General features: G+C 35.2%; 2 protein-coding genes across 5 annotated transcripts in view; one reads left to right on the top strand and one right to left on the bottom strand.

Moving 5' to 3' along the window:
- LOC129792945 (beta-1,3-galactosyltransferase 5) overlaps window positions 1–21383 on the top strand; it is a 1144668-nt gene that overhangs the window by 1007062 nt on the left and 116223 nt on the right. The window lies entirely within an intron of this gene.
- Window positions 358–21383, bottom strand: part of LOC129792924 (phosphoacetylglucosamine mutase) — a 137243-nt gene continuing 116217 nt past the window's right edge. The window contains exons 3-5 of one of the 2 annotated variants that reach the window (XM_055832342.1): window positions 6112–6763; window positions 2747–3189; window positions 358–2686 (exon numbers count right to left, since the gene is read on the bottom strand). In XM_055832342.1, the coding sequence (XP_055688317.1) occupies window positions 2215–2686; window positions 2747–3189; window positions 6112–6763 (1567 nt within the window). In that variant the 3' untranslated portion in view covers window positions 358–2214. Of the gene's footprint in view, window positions 3190–6111; window positions 6764–21383 lie in introns of both variants that reach the window. The other variant, XM_055832341.1, reaches the window with a different exon arrangement.

Here is a 21383-nt window from a genome sequence, read left to right as displayed (position 1 = left end):
AAAGATTTAAAAGAAAGTTGAGAAAAAATACAAAAAATAAAGGAAAATTTCATAAATTCTTGTCGATTAAATAGTTTTTTTTTTAAAGAAAACCTGCGTTGAAAATAAAATTCTGAAGAGAAATTACATCTTCTTCTTTAAATTAGTTATGAGCCAGATTCGATATCCACACAGCTCTAAATATTGGATCAATACGATCAATAAAACTCTGAAGGCGGAAAGATCCTTACCATAGATCCTGTTTAGTTGTCTTATAGCTGATTTTCTTATCATTGCTGACTGAGGGGCCATACCGTAAGATTCCGGCTAAACCCTAAACCTCCGGAACAACCGAAAAACTCCTTTAATTCAAAAGAATTTCTTCTCTATTTATTAATAATTTATTATGATTCAACATTATAAATTTCTGCATCAAATTCCATTTTATAGAAAAAAAAAATTATATAAAAATTATGAGTTAAGTGGGTGCTTAAATAAGAATGAAAAAAAAAACAAACATCTCAAAACTATCGCTCACACGTTATTCCTATCTTTCGGGAATGTTGCACAAAAGTTTCCGATTCTACTTTTCAATTACAAATTAAAAAAGAAAACATTTTTTAAAAAAATCCTCAGGGGAACAAAAAAAAAGTCATTTTCTTCATAAAAAAAATCAAAAAATTAGTATTTTTCATTAATTAAAAAAAAGAACTTTGACTAAATAAATATAATAATAAACTTTTACCCGATTAGATTTGGTAAACGTACGCTAGTAAAATATTTCTTTTATCATTACAATATGTTCTTTTATAATTCTAAAGAAATCTCAATTGATTCCTAGAAAAAAGTCTCTTGGAGAGAATTTTCTTTGTTTTTTCATTAGAAAATGCAAGCAATTGGCAAAGATTTTTCAACATCTATCTAATTTTAATAAAAATGATGGTGTTTGTCCCTATTTTGGGGAGAGATGCTATAAAGGAGATGATCTGAACATGTCTTATTCAAAAATCTAATTTAATTGCCCAGTAAACGAATTTTGCCAATAATTGAACAATTATTGGGGTTAATATTGAGTTAATGTAGGTCCATATAAATGGTCAAATATTGATTAATCTTCTTGATAGACAATTATTGCTCAATTGGTCATCAATCTGATTGATTAACAAAAATGAGTTGTATTCTGTGACCAAGAAATCCTTGAAATTTCAGAGCAAACTCTTGGAATTTTAAAGATTTCTTCGTCGCAGAATATGCCCCAATATTTGATCAATAGTTGATTAATAGTTGATCAATTACTCAGCTCAATATTGAGTCAATGTAGGTCCGCATAGTTAATCAGCTATTGATTAATCACGTTGATAGACATTTTTTTTTGGTAATCAGTGATTGATTGATAATAATTGATCAATAGTTGTTCAATCATATTGATAGCAACAACGACCAAGAAAACCTTGAAATTTCAGAACAAATTCTCTTGAAATCTTGAAATTTCAGTACAAATTTCAAAAATTTCAAGGGGTCTCGGTCGCAGATATGCCCCAATATTTGGGCAATAGTTGATCAATTATTCAGCTCAATATTGAGTCAGAATAAGTCCGCATAGAGGATCAATTATTGATCAATCAGATTGATAGGCAACAACGACCAAGAAAACTATGAAACTCCAGAACAAATTCTTGAAATTTCAAAGATTTTTTCGTAGCAGAATATGCCACAATATTTGATCAATAGTTGATCAATTATTGATTGAGATGAAATTGGCTCAATATTGATATTATCAATGTAACTCCGCATAGAGAATAAATTGAGATTGATCAATTTTTGCTCAATAACAGATCAATCGATTGACTGACTGAATTGACTTATCAAATATTGATCAATTATGCATCATTTATTGGCTCAACCTGTTTACTTGGAGGATACTTTATGGTTAATTTGTGGCCTTTTAGATTGAAGAATTTATCCTTTTTTTTTGGGTAACAAAAGTCCCTTTTTCATGTCAATTTAATTTCTTTTTTTTTTAGGAAAAAAATCCTATTTTGGGGGAAATTCAATTTAGAAGTCAGTAATGACAAAGAAAAAATAAAATTTTTGATAGATGGCAGTTGTTGGGATCACAATCCCATTTAAAGAGGGAAGGATAGTTAGTTATGGACCCAGATATATCCACCAGAAATCCCCAAATCCGTGTTGAATATGCCAAGAAAAAAAAACATTTCTCTTACCTTGCCCCATTTAGTAGTGAGAATTTAGGAATTGTCGCGGAATTTCTGGTGAATTCCCAACCCCTCCGGCTAAACGGTGGACCGCAGCTGCAACTTCATGCGCCAAAACTGCCGTGTCCTCCTTACTTTCCGCCTCTGCGTACACACGAACCACGTCCTCAGTGCCAGATGGTCGCACAAAGGCTCGAGCTCGTGGGTATTTTGCCACTAAGCTGTTAATCTCCTCCTGAAGCCCTTCGGGGGTCACACAGATACGCTCAGCGTCTGTTGTGGTTATAACATTGCGATCCGCAACGGAAACTTTGAGCTGCAAATTCGGCAAATCCGCGTAGGTATTCACCCAATCCTTGAGGCACCATCCCTTGGCCAGGAGTACCGTCTCCACGAGGAGCATGTCCGAAATGGCATCACCAACAGTCTCATTGATGAGATCAATTATTTGCAAGAATGTCTTTGCTGCACTTCGTTGCTCTTCATTCAAACTACAAAAAAAAAAATTCTTTAAAGAAAAAACTTTAAAAATTGACGAGAAATTAACTAACTTTTCATCCTCAGCTGCCTTCTTGATGATCTCCTTGGCATTTTGGCTGAAGATCACAGTCCCATGGCCATTGGCCTCAAAATACACCCCAATATCGTACTCGAGAGCTTTATGGTGCAAATGCTTCACACCCGTTGGCACACACGCCACTGGGACACGCAGCTGGTGCTCAATGTAGTCCGTTGATGCCCCATTGGCATAGGCTGTCTGCACCAAACCCATTCGTAGGTTAATATTGCACGCACGCACGAGTTCCATGAGGTAGTCAGCCACAAGGGTGGCAATTCGATCACCATCCAACAGGTGGAAGCAGTTATTCTCATCAGTGAAGAAGTAAACAACGCGATCTGCATCCCCATCCACCGATACACAGCGTCCATTTGCCTCAATTTCCGGCATTCCCGCCGGAGCTTTTTGCTGCACCTTCACATAATCAGCACCACACTGCAAAGGTGATAAGAAGAAGCTTTCATATAGGGGAGTTTTGGGTTAAAGTATCGAGCAAATTGTATTTGGAAAAATAAAACAATTTAAAAAAATCAGGGACGTATTCAGAAATATCTTGGAAAGGAAATTATTTTTTTTCTCCAATTTAAAATAGATTAGAAATAAACTTAAAATGAATTTAAAGAGATTAATATTTTCTTAATTGTTTTAACGGATCTTACGTTGGAAAGGGCAGCTTTCATTAATTTAATTGGGTAGTTTTTTAAACATTTGACGTTTCTTTTGCAACGTTTGAAGTTTCTCTTCAAAGGCTTGACATTTTTAATGTCGGAAAGTTTCATTTCTGACGTTTCACATTTTGTTTATAAAAGTTTAACACACTGACGACGGGTAAAATACTTCCCAAAGGTTTTTTACACGACATGTAACAATTAGTCACTGGCGTCCAGAAATGTTACCCGGTGGGACCATGGTGTTCTTATGTTCTTCGCACGTTATCAGAAAATATTTATTTGACACAATATTCAGTTATGTGTAACACAAATTTTTTTTTAATATAAAATTATCGCAAAGAAAACACAATTTAGTTTTCAAAAATCTTTGGACATATTTGGCATTTTTTCTCATGCCAACATAACCGCACTTTTATATTCATGTGGAAAAAAGTCAGATTTATGGGATAATTTCAGTGAAAATCTCTCAGACGAGTTTCCTTTTTGCTATTAAACATTATGAAGCATTTTTTTTATCACAAAAATTAAATTGAGGTTATGTAAGAGGAAAATTTTCTTTTCGTAAAATATATAACCTAAATCACCTGATGATAACGTCAACAAGCAGGTTGACTTTTTTATTCTAAAAATTCTGAAAACTTCATAATACATGTATTTAGCACATTTATACATGTGCTAAATACATTTAGCACATTTATACATGTATTTGTGACAGTGTGATTTAAAAAAATCTAGAATATTCTAAATTCTTAGTCTGTTATTTCTATTTCCTTCATAGGATAATAATATCCAGAATTATCATTATCTAGAATATTCTAGATAATTCCTTTTTCTTGTCACAACTAATTTGAAATCTTTTAAATGCTGATTTCAAATCATTTCATAAATTTAATAAATAATAGATTTATTAATCATATATGAACACCTTACGAGTCAGCAATCAAAATTGGCTGAAAAAATGTTGGAGAAGTTTTCCTACCGGGTAAATGTCAAACGCAAAAAGAGTGGCAAATTGTTACAGCGTACAGAATTGAGAACTGTCAGTGGACGCCGATGTGCGTCAAGCCGTCCAGGATGTGTTAAGTTTCTTTTCTCAGTTTTGACTTTTCTAACAATTAACGTTAATTTTCAAATCTTTGACGTTTCTTTTCAAACGTTTGACATGTGTCTTTAATTGTTTGAAGTTTTCTTTCTAGAGTGTGAAGTTTATCTCAAAACATTTGACATTTTTGGCATTTAAAGTTTGCTTCCTAACGATCTACGTTTTTTCCCCAAATATTTTTTTCTTCTTGTTTTTGTATTAAACGTTTTTTTTTTCAAATGTTTAATGTTCCTTTTATAGTATTTGACGTTTCTTTTCTCAGATTTGACGTTTTTTTGAAAACTTTCAGTTTTTGTTCAAATGTTTGAAGTTTATTTTCCAACGTTTGAATATTCTTTTATAACGTTTAAACATTTCTTTACTAATGTTTAAAAACTTTCTTCTAATGTTTGAAGTTTCTTTTATAATGTTTAACGTTTCTGTACTCTGTGACGTTATTTTTCTAAGCTTGGACATTTTTTTCAAACATATGACACTTTTCTTCTATTGTTCGACGTTTCTTTTCTATCGTTTGACGTTTCATTCCAAAAATTTCAAGCTCCTTTCCAGATGTTTGAAACTAATTTTCCACGGTTTGACATTTCTTCTCTGACGTATGACGTTTTCTCTTCTAATATTTGACGTTTCCTTTCTAACTTTTGACGTCTAGAAGTTTTATTTGCTTGAGATAAAGTTAAATATTGAAATAATTTAATAAAGAAAATTCCTTCCCTGTGAAAATCTCGATTATTTAGTTATTTAAATTAAGTAAATTAGCCCTGATCTCCTCTATTATTTTCCACACTAACACCTTTTAGGCGTTAAAGGAAACAACCCTTGATTGAAAATCAATTGCACGCGAGGATTTCATTTGGGTAGAGGAAACCTTCCTCGTCACCTCCCTCCTCCCCAAAAAGGCGGGAAAGGAAATTTCATTAAAACTATGCAAATAGCTCAACTTTCCCTTTTGATTTTCCCGAGTTTTCCCTTTGATGAGCATTCACCATTTTATTCCTTGATGTTCTGCATGTGGTTTTTGTATCATTTTCAGAAAAGCATTAATAGAGAAATTTATTTGAAGCTATTTCAGAATTTTCATAAAGCTTTTTCCCTTCCAATAAAATGAATTTTCAATAAATTGCAAGAATATTGCATGTGAACCATTTACGTCAACAATTTAATTCACACACCTTCACTTTTTTTCGCAAAATAGTTTTGAGTTCGCAGAAAAAAAATTGTGAGAGTGATAAAAAAATAGCAGAGATAGCAAATTGAATCATCAATCATCACGAAATGTTTTTTTTTTACGTTGGCTTTTGGATGAATTCTTATCGAAAAAAGTACGTGCGTTGTGTGTTCAGAAAGTTCTGAAGCTTCACACCTTTCTCTCATTACAGATTTGTTATTCTAAATCAATTTCTAAACTGAATTTATTAAGAATTAAAAACACGATAAAAGAATTTAAGGAAAAATCCATAATTGATTAACAGAGGGAAAGGAAAAATCCGCAGAATGTTGCGTGCAAAGAGGAATCTTTCGGCGGATTTGAAACATGTGGAAATTGATTAAGTAATTTAAAAATTCTCTTTAAAACATCTCACTCACCTCGTGATTAATCTTCCCTTCGCCACTGTTGAAGACAACAACATCCAGCCCACTGTCCATGCGTTTGAGGAATTGGAGCATCTTTCGCGCCCCCACACCGTTGGCACCGTCAAAGTAGACGCGATTTGTGTAGTTTCCCCGTGTGTACGTCGTCCCGCGGATATTCTGGAAAGCCGTGATGATCTTCTTGTAGTACCCCTCCTCTGTGGGCACCCCGTAGCCCCCGCGCGTATTAGCCGCCACCACGAGGTAGTGCAGCATTGGCGTTGTGAGAATCCCAAAATCCTTAACGCTCCCCTTGAGAGCCACCACCCCATCGCACACAGCCTTGAGGAGTCGGGGACTGTGGTAGCGATTATCCATGCCCACGAAAACCGTTGATTTGGCGGAAATGCAAACATTCTCCTCCCTAATCACGGCTGCAATCTCACTCTCAAGCTCCTGATCACTCACATTGACCAACCTCGTGGCCAACTTCTCCCATCGTGCCTCCAGCATCTCCCCCAATGGGTCAACGAGCTTCACCCCATTGTCGGGTTCGGGATTGTGCGATGCCGTGATCATCACCCCAATTACAGCACCATCCTTCAGGCGAGATCGCAGTGTTGCCAGCAATCCCATCCGGTACATTACATAATCCAAATTTTCTGCTCTATAAATACAGAGACAGAGACACAGCATCAGTTCCCCGCGACGAAATTCCCCCCAAAGTAAAAAAAATTAAGAGAGAAGAAAAACCAGAACAGGAAATGATTTTTAAAAGAGAATTTTTCTCTCTCACTCTCTGAATTTTAATAGATAATCAAAGGAAATTACCTTCGGTGGAAATTAAAATGAAATAATTCTAATTCATTGCGAAATGCAGGAAGATGCAAAAGTCTGGTGAATTTTCTCAATTAAATTCAGAGGAAAATCCACCCGAGATATTTATCATAATTAATTTAATTATAACACATTAATCATCATCATAGCCGTGAATTTATGTGATTTAGTAAAGTATCATGTTCAAGGTTTTTATGATGAGAGGATCAACATGCAAATTACATTTGAGTGCAATACAAAACTGCTAACTTATTGTACTGAAATAGATCGTGTTCTTCCTCTTCTGTTCTTCCTTTTGAACAGCTTGAGTGATATAGAAGTATTCTTATGCTTCATTTAAAGGAGTTTATTCATTTTGAAGCTTTGAAGCATTTTTAGAAGATTTAGTATTTCATCTATAATGAATTTTACGATAAATTAGATAAGTTTTTTGAGCAGTTTTCATTCGTTTTTGGGTAAATTTTACGTTCCTTGAAATTCGAGAAATGAAGTATTTGCTTCATGAGCAAAAAAACCAAAAAGATTTACAATAAGAACGTTGAGTTAAAGCAGATTGAAACTAATCGTTTTCAATTAGAAATGAGTGTAATAAAATAATTAATTAATGCAGCACTGATGCATATGCCCCATGTAAGAAATTAAGTAAAATTATGTGTAAACTCGGTCAAGATTTGAGGTCTAAAACTTAAAAATTCCGCAACGATTGCACATAATTTTGCTTCATTTCTCACGCGGAGCATATGCATCAGTGCTACATTAATTTATTATTTTATTACACTGAATTAAATTGAATTTCCAAAATATTGTTCTATGCAAGGAAAGTAGCAAAAGGAAGTACATTTTGGCGTTATTTTAAGTAATTTTGAGATTAATCTTTCCCAAGTAATAGCAATGAAATAAAAGAATTTCATCATTCATTCGTTAATGCATATGCTTTATGCAAAGAATGTTTCTTATTATAGAAATTAATTTTTTTTTTTTAACTTTTTTGTATTAGAGGCCCCTAAAAGCATTCTGTCACATGATCGATACATTGTCTGAAAGTTTTATTGTTCAACAATCTATTCTTCACTAAACATTTTAAAATATCTAGAAAACAAGAATTCCTATTAGCAAAATTTACGTAACAATTTAATTCTTCTTGCGCTTAAAGCATATGCAGTATGCACACATGCTTCATTCGTTGATGTCCTCTAACTCTATTTTAACAGGTTTCCTCCTCTAATATGTTAAAAAAAATAATTCATCGATACAGCAGTGATTTTGCTTTATTTCTAATGATGCAAAGTGAGTTATAATGGAAGGTGTGGCTTATTTATTTTTTTACCCAAACATTTCTTTCTTGCGTTGTTCCAGCTAATTCCAGTGGAATAAGGAAAATTTGTTTAACTCTCCTAAACTGTTTTATGCTTATTTAATAATAATTTCTGTGACAAATCATTGATGATTTCATAGCTAATTAGCCATCAATATGAATAACCTCCTTTTCTCAGAACTCATTACCCATGAGCATTGCAAAAAATTGTATTAAGGAGACATTTTATTTCACAATAAAAATCTCTTCAAAAATCTTATTTTCTTCATTTATTTAGGATACAAAAATCAATTTCAATGCGAAAAATTAAAAATTAATCTCTGACTGATTCCAAATCTCTTCCTCCTTCTATACTTTACTTTACAATGGCTACAACTGAAGTTTTTCAATGCTCCCAGAAAATCAATATTGATTCGCTAGCATAGAGGTCAAATTTATTTATAAAAGTTTTCCCAAAGCATGAAAAATTCAATTGTTACCAGATAGAATTGAGAGCAAAAATATTGCAAAAAAAACTGATTACCAGTTTGTAGTGGAAAGATTAAATAATAGCATGTAATTTCACTTTCATAACTACCTCATTAGCGTGTCAGAGACCGCGTGTTTTTCTTGTTTTTTGTGCTTTCATCTCCCCACACATTTGGTGATTTTTAACATCCCAAAATTAACCGCACAATTGAGTCTCAATGGGATGCCACACAGTGTGTGATCCTCATTCATGATCGTGCAACATGTGCAGCACCACAACTACATAATAAATGCTATTTGTTTATTGTAAACAAATAAATACCGAATTAAGCCACAATTTCCCTTCTTAGAAAGCGAATTTCCCCGCGGAAAATTGAGAATTGCAATGTCTTAATTAAAAAAATGTTTTATTTACTCAAAACTCCATTAATAGAGTGATCATTTACACCCTAAAAAAATAATCAAATTGTAAATAAATTCCAGAAAAAAAGAGAGAATTTGAGAACTTTTTGAAGTTTTTCTTCCTTCTTTTGTGAATTAAGTGGAATTTAGAGAATTTGGCGGGTTATTTATAGAGCTGCGGCGCTTTTTTTTGTCCATCTGCATTTGATTTCCTGCACAGACACTCTCAATTCCATTTGGCTCAATTCCGTGTGCCATCGATATTTTCTTCTTCTGGGAAAATGAAGGGAAAATCTTCAAGATCCCCGCATAGCAGAGCTTTAGAAAATTTCTCAAAGATTCCATATTTTCAAGGAAAAATAAACGAAGATATTTTAAATAGTAAAATAAACGCCCTATTGACTGAGAAAACATCGCGGAAAAACACAAGCATTTTAAAAGCACTTTAATTGTTGATCTTGTGATCAATTAAAAATCATCTTCTCTCCTCTATAAATGTGATTCTTTTAATAGAATTTAAAAAGAAAAAAAAAGTTTAAGATCAAGTTAATCAATCGTCACGGCAAATTCAAATAAGAATTTTCAATTTGAAAGGAAAATTATAGAGAAGTTTTCCTTCCTTATGTTCCTTTATGGCTGAATCGGCTGAATCAATAAAAGGGTGAATGACTACCAACATAGAGCCCACCTCTTCCCACCCACTTGGCGCCCCACTCAAACATGTGTTATCAAAAAATTTGGCTAATGCGTGTGGTTACTGACCCACCATCTATTTATACAGCTTGACCCACTTGACCTCTGTTGTAGATCCAATTCCTTAAATCTCTGCTCATTTCATTTCATTTTTCTTTTAATTAAAAAATCTCCCGCGCATTTTCAAAGCAACACAGTAAAGAAAAAAAAGAGAAATTAAAGGGCCAAACCAGCCCTCATGCCATGAATTAATGGCGCTCTCTCGGAGCTGAAATTAATGCTCCCTGTCTGTGGCAATTTCCATACGGACGATTCCACACAAACATAAAATTCCCGTGGCGCTTAAAAATAAATCCGGGAGTCGCGTGGAATTTGTCGTGAATGTGTCATTGTCCCCCATCATTTGGGTGCCACGCATCTTCGGTCTGTAAACACCTTAAGGTGTAGCAGAGGAGCAAACTCGTCACCCCCACGGCAGGCAATAATCTTCCACACACACCCGAAGGCTTGCCCGCGAGTTTATATTTCGCTTGGCCCATTCATTTTGAACCTAAGTCGACTTAGGCTTATAATGCTTTTTTGTGTATTTCAGTGCTCCAACTATCCCTCTATCACCCCATAAAATATTACGCAAATATTTAATGTCCCCATGGAGTTATAAGGATTTTACTGAAAGGAGTCGAAAAATTTTTATAAATCTCCGGGCATTAAAAACCTCAAATGTTCGGCTCGGCACCGGAGATTTTCATGCGAGAAAAGAATAGCGCGCAAGATTGTTCGCAGCGGTTTTTTCTTTCACGCTGCCTGTAAGGCACCCTATCCGGGCGCGCATGCTTATGTGTGTGTGTGTTTCTCCACCCCGTGAGCGTGGTGGTAGGCAGCTCAAATAGAAGTTTTGCTTATTCGATTGCAACGCATGTTTGGCAGACGTGTAGAGTAGCCGTTTTCGTATATTATGGTCGGCGGGGGTCGCGGTATCAAATCTTACCAATGTCAATGATTTATTTTTTTTTTCGACTAAATATTTTTTTTTTTATTTTCCCAATCATTTTAAATAAATCTTTTGATGTTAAACTACCCTTTTCGTGGACAATTAGGGGGGGCTGGGGCAAAATTTTTTGTTTTTCGCCGGAATTGTGGTTACTCCTCATTGGTAATGATGGAGTGACCTCCGGATTGGGGATCTCATCCCAGGAATATCAACTCCTGGACAATTAGGAGAGGCTGGGGCAAAAATTTTTGTTTTTCGCCGGAATTGTGGTCACTCTTCATTGGTAATGATGGAGTGACCTCCGGATTGGGGATCTCATCCCAGGAATATCAACTCCTGGACAATTAGGAGAGGCTGGGGCAAATTGATGGGTTTTTCGCCGGATTTGTGGTCACTCCTCATTGGTAATGATGGAATGACCTCCGGATTGGGGATCTCATCCCAGAAATATAAAATTCTGGAAAAATAGGGGGGGCTGGGGCAAAATTTTTTGTTTTTCGCCGGAATTGTGGTTACTCTTCATTGGTAATGATGGAGTGACCTCCGGATTGGGGATCTCATCCCAGGAATATCAACTCCTGGACAATTAGGAGAGGCTGGGGCAAATTGATGGGTTTTTCGCCGGATTTGTGGTCACTCCTCATTGGTAATGATGGAATGACCTCCGGATTGGGGATCTCATCCCAGAAATATAAAATTCTGGAAAAATAGGGGGGCTGGGGCAAAAATTTTTGTTTTTCGCCGGAATTGTGGTCACTCCTCATTGGTAATGATGGAGTGACCTCCGGATTGGGGATCTCATCCCAGGAATATCAACTCCTGGACAATTAGGAGAGGCTGGGGCAAATTGATGGGTTTTTCGCCGGATTTGTGGTCACTCCTCATTGGTAATGATGGAATGACCTCCGGATTGGGGATCTCATCCCAGAAATATAAAATTCTGGAAAAATAGGGGGGGCTGGGGCAAAAATTTTTGTTTTTCGCCGGAATTGTGGTCACTCCTCATTGGTAATGATGGAGTGATTTCCGGATTGGTGATCTCATCCCAGGAATATCAAGTTTTGGACAAATAGAGGATGTTGGAGCAAATTGTAGGGTTTTGCGCCGAAGTTGTGGTCACTTTTTATTTACAATGATGAAGTGACTAAAATATTTTATAAAATATTATTTTCAATAAAAAAGAATATTTACAAGCAGCTTCCGCAGAAAATCAAACTGCCTATTAATAACTTCTCTTAATTAAAAAAAAAATATTGTTGAGCCCGTAGAGCCTTCGGTAATAACCACACTACTTTTGTAATAGAAAAATATTCTAAAGCCTGAATAAAAAAATAATTTTTAATCAAGGAAGGATTTAAAGAATGAAATCCCCTTTTTTCTCAACAAATTCACTAATTATTCTTAAAGAGTTATTTTATTTTAAATTTTATCAAAGTACCTTAAAAATCTTAAAAAGAAAAAAGTTGTTTTAACTGTAATACGGAATTAAAGAAAGAAATCCCATTTTTTCTCAACAGTTGGTATACCACAATCGTGGCATACCAAGTATTGTAATCATCGGAAAAACCGACCACCTCAGATCGGGCTCAAACTTGGTATGAGCACGTTTTAGACATCCCACATTACAAAAATGGTGGTGGAAAATTTTTGATAAGGCCGGCCGGCCTTCCGGTCGTCTAAACTTTGCCTTATAATTCGAGAACGTTAAGAGATAGAAACTTACGGTTTGAAGTTTTCTATAGAAATCTGGGTGTAAATTTTCATTTTTTCGCATTTTCAAAATCCAAGATGGCCACCATCCGCACATTTTGAAACACCGTCAACCACTTCCCTTATAGCTAGAGATCTGAAATTTTAGTATGTTGCAAAGCTCAGTGAGACGTTTTCATCGAAAAATAATACTTGAAAATCGGTCAAGCCGTTTAGCAAATATGGCGGCCTAAAACAAAAAGTGTTTTTTCGATATATCTCGAGAACGGCTTGACCGATTTTGACCATCTTGGTATCAAATGAAAGGTATTGAGAAGCCCTACAACTGTTTAGAACATTTCAAGTTTCAAAAACATCCGCAAGAGGCGCCAAAAACGAAAACAAAAATTGGCTAACTTTAAGGGGCAATATCTCCGAATCCCGATCATAGATTTCTTTGAATTTTTGATATGTTTTAGCAGGACTAATAATCTTTCACCAGCCCGAAAATCTGAAGAAAATCTATGTCGCCGTTTAGAAGATTTGGTCATTTGAAAAATTCTTGAATTTGAAAAGTTCTAAGACCCACATCTCTTGAACGGTCTGTCCGATTTTGCTTAATTTGGTATCAAATTAAAGGTTTTGCAAAACTCTACAACTTTTTAAAACATCAGAAACCTCTAGAACCATTCCTTTAGGACAAAAAGTGCAAAAAACTGTTTTAGTAGAACAAAAATCCGCCATTTTGTGTTCATGAGGTGACCTTGAAATGTTTCGAAATATAAGTCAGATTATAGCTTATTTCAGGACCTTTCCATAATTAGTCAAGAAATTTCTGTAGGTCTAATAAAACTTAGGATATAAGCATTTTAATCTATCAAATTGCTAAATTTTACAAAAAATCGACTTTGTCTACTCTAATACTTCTCACAAATTAAATTACAACGCATAGACTGACCCATCCGCGTTGTGGTATACCAACTCAAATAACTGGACGCGTTATGATTGACTTATTCTTAAAGAGAACCTTCCCTTTTAATTTTTATCAAAATAGGTATCTGAAAAGTCTTTAGAAGAACGAAACCATTTTAATTTTAATAGAAAAATAAAGAAAAATTAGAAGAACAAAATGATTTTTTAGTAAAGAAGGGATTAAAGAAAGAAATGCCTTTTGCTCTTAGAAAATTCACTATTTTTTTTTAATATCCAAAGTTTTTTAGAATCATTTTGTTCTTGTAAAAAAAATTGGGGTATTAAAAAAAAATGAAAAAAGAACCCTTTAAGAACAATTACTGAATTTGTTAAGAAAAAGGTATTTCTTTCTTTAATTAAGAATCATTTTGTTCTTTTGAAGAATTTTCGGGAATCTTCAAGGAAAAAGAAAAGAACTCTTTAAGAATATTTAGTGAATTTATTTAGAAGAAAAGTTCTTTCTTTCTTTAATTCATTTTTTAATAAAGAATCATTTTGTTCTTTTAAAGAATTTTCGGGAATCTTCAAGGAAAAAGAAAAGAACTCTTTAAGAATATTTAGTGAATTTATTTAGAAGAAGAGGCATTTCTCTCTTTAATTCCTTCTTTAATAAAGAATCATTTTGTTCTTTTAAAGAATTTTCGGGAATCTTCAAGGAAAAAGAAAAGAACTCTTTAAGAATAATGAGTGAATTTATTTAGAAGAAAAGTTCTTTCTTTCTTTAATTCATTTTTTAATAAAGAATCATTTTGTTCTTTTAAAGAATTTTCGGGAATCTTCAAGGAAAAAGAAAAGAACTCTTTAAGAATATTTAGTGAATTTATTTAGAAGAAGAGGCATTTCTCTCTTTAATTCCTTCTTTAATAAAGAATCATTTTGTTCTTTTAAAGAATTTTCGGGAATCTTCAAGGAAAAAGGAAAGAACTCTTTAAGAATAATGAGTGAATTTGTTTAGAAGAAAAGTTCTTTCTTTCTTTAATTCATTTTTTAATAAAGAATCATTTTGTTCTTTTAAAGAATTTTCGGGAGTGGTATCAACGAAAGAGTACTAGAACTCTTTAAGAATATTTAGTGAATTTATTTAGAAGAAGAGGCATTTCTCTCTTTAATTCCTTCTTTAATAAAGAATCATTTTGTTCTTTTAAAGAATTTTCGGGAATCTTCAAGGAAAAAGGAAAGAACTCTTTAAGAATAATGAGTGAATTTATTTAGAAGAAAAGTTCTTTCTTTCTTTAATTCATTTTTTAATAAAGAATCATTTTGTTCTTTTAAAGAATTTTCGGGAATCTTCAAGGAAAAAGAAAAGAACTCTTTAAGAATATTTAGTGAATTTATTTAGAAGAAGAGGCATTTCTCTCTTTAATTCCTTCTTTAATAAAGAATCATTTTCCTTGATTATAAATATTTTTATTCGGTGTGGTTATTACCGAAGGCTCTACGGGCTCAACAATATATTTTTTTTAATTAAGAGAAGTTATTAATAGGCAGTTTGATTTTCTGCGGAAGCTGCTTGTAAATATTCTTTTTTATTGAAAATAATATTTTATAAAATATTTTAGTCACTTCATCATTGTAAATAAAAAGTGACCACAACTTCGGCGCAAACCCCTACAATTTGCTCCAACATCCTCTATTTGTCCAGAACTTGATATTCCTGGGATGAGATCACCAATCCGGAAATCACTCCATCATTACCAATGAGGAGTGACCACAATTCCGGCGAAAAACAAAAATTTTTGCCCCAGCCCCCCTATTTTTCCAGAATTTTATATTTCTGGGATGAGATCCCCAATCCGGAGGTCATTCCATCATTACCAATGAGGAGTGACCACAAATCCGGCGAAAAACCCATCAATTTGCCCCAGCCTCTCCTAATTGTCCAGGAGTTGATATTCCTGGGATGAGATCCCCAATCCGGAGGTCACTCCATCATTACCAATGAAGAGTGACCACAATTCCGGCGAAAAACAAAAATTTTTGCCCCAGCCCCCCCCTATTTTTCCAGAATTTTATATTTCTGGGATGAGATCCCCAATCCGGAGGTCATTCCATCATTACCAATGAGGAGTGACCACAAATCCGGCGAAAAACCCATCAATTTGCCCCAGCCTCTCCTAATTGTCCAGGAGTTGATATTCCTGGGATGAGATCCCCAATCCGGAGGTCACTCCATCATTACCAATGAAGAGTGACCACAATTCCGGCGAAAAACAAAAATTTTTGCCCCAGCCCCCCCTATTTTTCCAGAATTTTATATTTCTGGGATGAGATCCCCAATCCGGAGGTCACTCCATCATTACCAATGAGGAGTAACCACAATTCCGGCGAAAAACAAAAAATTTTGCCCCAGCCCCCCCTAATTGTCCACGAAAAGGGTAGTTTAACATCAAAAGATTTATTTAAAATGATTGGGAAAATAAAAAAAAAATATTTAGTCGAAAAAAAAAATAAATCATTGACATTGGTAAGATTTGATACCGCGACCCCCGCCGACCATAATATACGAAAACGGCTACTCTACACGTCTGCCAAACATGCGTTGCAATCGAATAAGCAAAACTTCTATTTGAGCTGCCTACCACCACGCTCACGGGGTGGAGAAACACACACACACATACAAGATGCACACGAATCTATCGGCGCGCGCAGGAAAGAAAGAGAGACCTAGTGCTTGCGTTGAAGGACGGTCGACCCGAGCTTTGCCGAACACTCCGGCACATAATTTTTTTCTCAAAATCCGTGCAAGAAGAACCTCCAAAGTATTTTCTCTGCATATTTTGCAATATTTTCGCACTTTTTGCTAATTATTTTACATAATTTGGGGTGCCAGTGCTTTCTAAATGGTAATAGTGAGTGAATACCATCATTTGCGTGTGATAATTGCTATGTTGGAGCCAGAAAAAAGGCAAAACATGTAAGTTTCTCATACATTTTAGAAAATCGGCTCTCCTGAAAAGTTGCGTTTTTGAGATAGGTTCATAATGAATGGGCCAAGCGATATGTAGGTAACTTCTCTGCTGGTGTGCTTCGCTCTGCGTTCCACCCATTTGTTCCGTAGGTATTACCAGACACGGGTCGAGATTGTACGGACGGACAAAATGAGCAATGGAGGAATTTTACGATGCAAAGCCAAACAGCAAAAGACGATAAATAAGATGGGGATACACATTAATGGTATTGATAGTGTACCAATTCAATTGGCACCACATCTTGCACTCATTTTCCCTTTCACAACTCTCACAACAATACAAGATAATACATATAACTCCTGGCAATTAGCCACTGTGGTTGAGGGTTATATCGCGCGTTTAGGTCTCTCTCCGCCGTGTGCCCGTGGAATGTTCAAAAGGGAAAACATCCAACATGTGTCGACTCTGGGAGAAGTCACGGCATCTAGTGTGGGCCTCTTCAATTTTATCTTGATATGCTGTCAACACGACACGACTTGTGGCACGCGTCTCCATGCTGGAAGATTCACATTTTTTTCTACTTGTACCTTTTCCGCTCACACATGCCTCGTTTGTGATCGCATTCACCCAAGTTATTGAGCACAAGGGGAGGTATATTCTCTTTCAAACCATCTTCCAGGTGTTGAGACAAATTTCTCTCTTGGTGAGGAATAACTTCCGCTAATTTGTCCCATGCTTGTTGATAACTTCCGATCTATATTTCAATTCACTTTACAAGAATTTTATTTACTTTTAATAGAGAAAACGATTTTTTCTCAACTTGATTTTACTTATTAATTAAGAAATTAATTATGAAGGAAATGTTTTTGATAGAAATGATCATAAATCCATTTAAAAAAAAGATAAATTTAATAACGTTTTCTACGGGCACTAAGGGGTACTAAGGCACTCTTGGATAAATTGTTGGAATTTACACATTTTTAATGTTTTATTTTTTTTCTTGGGGTTTTCTTAAACCTGGTTTTCCGATGTTGGTTATATTTGTAATCTAGTTATTAAAGTGTAAGAAAATCACTTTTCGCCATCTTAGGTGCGATGCCATCTTGTGATTTTCCGACTTTTCCAAACAACTATCCTAAAACACAAAGGTAGGTTTTTCTCAGGGTCTACTGGATGGATTTTGATGGGGTAAAAAGCAAATGAAAGAGGAAGCATTAGTAGAGAATGTACCAGAACAGATTTCTGAATTTCATTTTAGAAGCTGAGAAAAGTAGAAAAATATTCTTGTAGACTTTTCTCAGCATCTGAGTCGAAAATCAAAAATCTATTCCGGTACATTGTCTGGTAATGCTTTCTCTTCCATTTGTTTTAACCACATCAAAATCCATCCAGTAGATCCTGAGAAAAACCTACTTTTGTGTTTTAAGAAAAATCACAAGATGGCGTTGCATCTAAGATGGCGAAAAGTGATTTTTTACTCTTCATTAATAAGTCTTAAAATGGAGTCAACACCGGAAAATCAAGTTTAAGAAAAACCCTAAGAAAAATAAATACATTTAATTTCACCAGCTCTCAAAAGAGACCCCCCTTAAATAGCCGAGGCGTTCTAATCGCTCCTCGTGGGTTTCTACTATGCAATCGTGAGTTCGAATCTCATCATTGTCAAATAAAATAAATTAGCTTTAAAAGCTTCAAAATCATTTTTTTAAGATTTTATTCTCAAAGAAAAAATCATTAAAAAACACATAAAAATAAATTTCATTCCCAAAACTTACTCTCTACATTCTCCACTAATTGCATTTAGGGAAATGGGGAAAATGCATTTCATACAACACACTAGCCCCAAAAGTACTTTTACATAAGCCAAAAAAACACACCAAATAACTCGAAAAAAAATATGTTGGGCAACATATTTTTTAGTTGATGCAGAAACAGGAAAAAGAAAAAGTCACATGAAAGACGACCCACCCATTTTGCACATGGAGAAAAATCCACCCTCTCGTATCGTCTACACACACATACACAAATACTGACTGGAGAATTTATTGGCATTGTATTCACGATTTATATGAAGTTTTATAAATTAAAATGTTTCAATTTATTGCAATGCAGATTTCAACTTGGCTTGCAAAAATTCCCTTCATTTCTCCCCATCCAGCACACCCTCGTCTATGGCAGCGAAACACGATGCCTTTCTGTATTTTTCTCTCGCGGTACCCACCCACACGATGGGGCCGCGGGGGGGCTGGGGGTGGATATAATTCATAACAGTTGAAGGGTGAGAGTTTTAAAAATTGCTGGATGCAGTGATCTCCACACTGGCTTCATTTCTCTCGAACATTTCTTTTCGTGCACACTGTGTATGTGTGTTTTGGCGCGAAAAGGTTGGGGTGGGTGGGGGTGGTTGGCACGGTGGGTACCCGCCGATACTTTTGGCACATGCAAACACCCTCCACCCCCATCGGGGTGGGTGAAAAGTTTGGGAAAACAAAGAAATGAATATTCATACCACGAAGAGACTGCTGAAGCTGCATCGATAACCTCCCCCCCGCGCCGTGTACGTCAGAACGTCCAATCCCACCCAACCGAAACCCTCCCCTAACCCCCTTTAATGCCAATCTCCACACATGTGCCGATTCCACTGAAGCCAAATACGCAAAGTCCCTGGCTAGAGAGCATTTTCTCTCTTTGCCAGATGAATTAAACACTAGAAATAGTATATTTTTGTTTTGATCAATTCCATCGCGCTTCGTTGTTCTTCTGCATCCCCTATGCGATAGTTTTTCTCTCATATATTTTACTCCGCCCCGCAAATTTTTTTTTCGTCTCTACATGGAACTGTATGCAAATGCCTTTTACTAAATCGATTTAATTATATTTTTTTATGCGGAGGAGGATGTTAACGAAAAAACATAATAAAATTAGAGCATAATGCTTATGAAGCATACGCACAGGGAGCTAAAAAGCTTCTGGCTGGAACCATCTTTTACTTTTACACAATTTCGATCAATTTTCAATTAAGTTCTTTCGCTTGGGTCAAATCAATGTTTTACTATTTTATAGCAGATTTTGCTCATACTGCAACCCCCCGTTCTGTGTCAGTTGACCCGGGATTCTTGAAAATATCAAAACGCCATATCGAAGGAGAAATTAATTTGAGCTGAATGTGTTGCGAATGCAAGCACGACGAGAGACAATGGCCGGAGCTCTCCCCGGGGTCATCGTGCAGGAATTGATGAATCGTAACGGGAGGGTTGGTTGAGAGGCCAGAGAATCCGCGGATCAATATAGACGATTGTGCGGGGTGGCTGAGCAAAGGAGCGACAGGACTAATGTGCGTGGTCTCATGTGAGCACACACAGCCCCTGGTGCTCCCATTTGTTTGGCCATGTGTGCACCGGGTAAAATCCGCACACCACCCACACCCCATTCAAGGGGGGATGGGGCGACTGGGAAGAAGTGGCGTCGGCACATTCGGAATTGTCATGTTCTCGTCGACGTCGTCGTCGTTTGGTTTCATCGCACATGTGTGGGGACGCGCGCGATAGGTTGGGGCGTAAACTGATGAATGATGCGAATTTGGAGATGGGTGATTCATAGGGGCGAGGGTGCTTTTACACAGTATTTCGCATTAAGAGGATGATTTGTGACACGCCTGAGATTCTGAAACACACAAACTGCTCTCTTTTTTTTATCCACGTCTCCACTTTGCTAGGTCTGGCTTCAAAAACATCCCCCCAAAACTTAAACGGCGGGATTTTCCTATTTATCGCATTTTTTTTTCGTATAGTTGGTAATTTTCATGTCTGCTGCGAAAGTCTGATTAAATGGTAGAGTTTTCTGGAATCAATAAACACTTGAGAACTGAACAATGAAATTATTAGTTAAAAAGTTCATTGGAATACCTATTTTACAAAATTAATTTTCTCATGAAATAATTGATTTTTTTCCTTTCAAATTAAATCTATAAGCAATTAGGGTTGAAAATGTGACGTCAGAAAACATATTTTGTATTAAGTACAAAGGAACTATTAAAAATATTTGAGAGGTTCTCAAAATATTTAAGGAAAATGAACGAAAGGAGTTTATTCACTGTTGAATGGAAAAATTCCTCATTCAAGGAAACGATTTGGACAAGCTAATTCTCTCGAAAACAAAAAGAATAAGAAAACGCAACAAATATTTAACCAAAAATATAAAGAATGACGTCATTTTTGTCTTTTTTATCTTTTCTAGTGCATGAAATAGAAAGATTTATCAATAACTTTGTTTTTATTTTTAATTATTTGGAGAAGACTTTTTTTTTAATCTTTTTTGATCATTTCAACATTAACCCTTTCGCGTTAAACATGAAACATAAAAACATTGAAACGTGCGCTCTTTTATTACGATATTTATTCTATGAATGCTCTCAGAGGACTTTTCTGAGTCAGAACATCTTCTATGGGCCCTTTATTGTGAATTTGATGCTCTTCTAACTTGAAAAACAAATTAAATTCATAATTAATTGAAAAAATAAAATGTTTCACGTTTGGATTAGCATATGACCCAATAAACGCGAAAGGGTTAACTGTGCTCTAATTGTTCCCATGAATGACGAAGTTTTCCAGTGACTAAATTATTATTCTAAAAATCACGAGTATTCCCATTAATAATGAAATTCCTACGATGAAAAATAAAACATAAGACACGCCCCTAATTTATATTTTCGTCTATGAAGCATATGTATTATTGCTTCATTGACAATTTATTTTAATTCCGATTGAAAAATCCTAATTCAAATATCAAGAATTTCATTTTGATAGCACTTTATATTGTCCTTAATGCTTCAAAAGTTACCTTTTTCCTCTTTCTCGTTTTTATGAAGAAGCATGTACCTTAAGGGGAGTATACTAAACTGTAGTCTCATGCATTATCTACCTGTAAATGCAAAATAGTTTATTTCTAAATTACAATCAACGAATAAACTAATAAATTGTTGTGAAAGCATAAGTTTCATTAACCATCGCAA

Source organism: Lutzomyia longipalpis, chromosome 3 (genome assembly GCF_024334085.1).
Source record: "Lutzomyia longipalpis isolate SR_M1_2022 chromosome 3, ASM2433408v1".
Taxonomy (NCBI): domain Eukaryota; kingdom Metazoa; phylum Arthropoda; class Insecta; order Diptera; family Psychodidae; genus Lutzomyia; species Lutzomyia longipalpis.
This window is presented reverse-complemented; position numbering and strand designations above follow the sequence as displayed.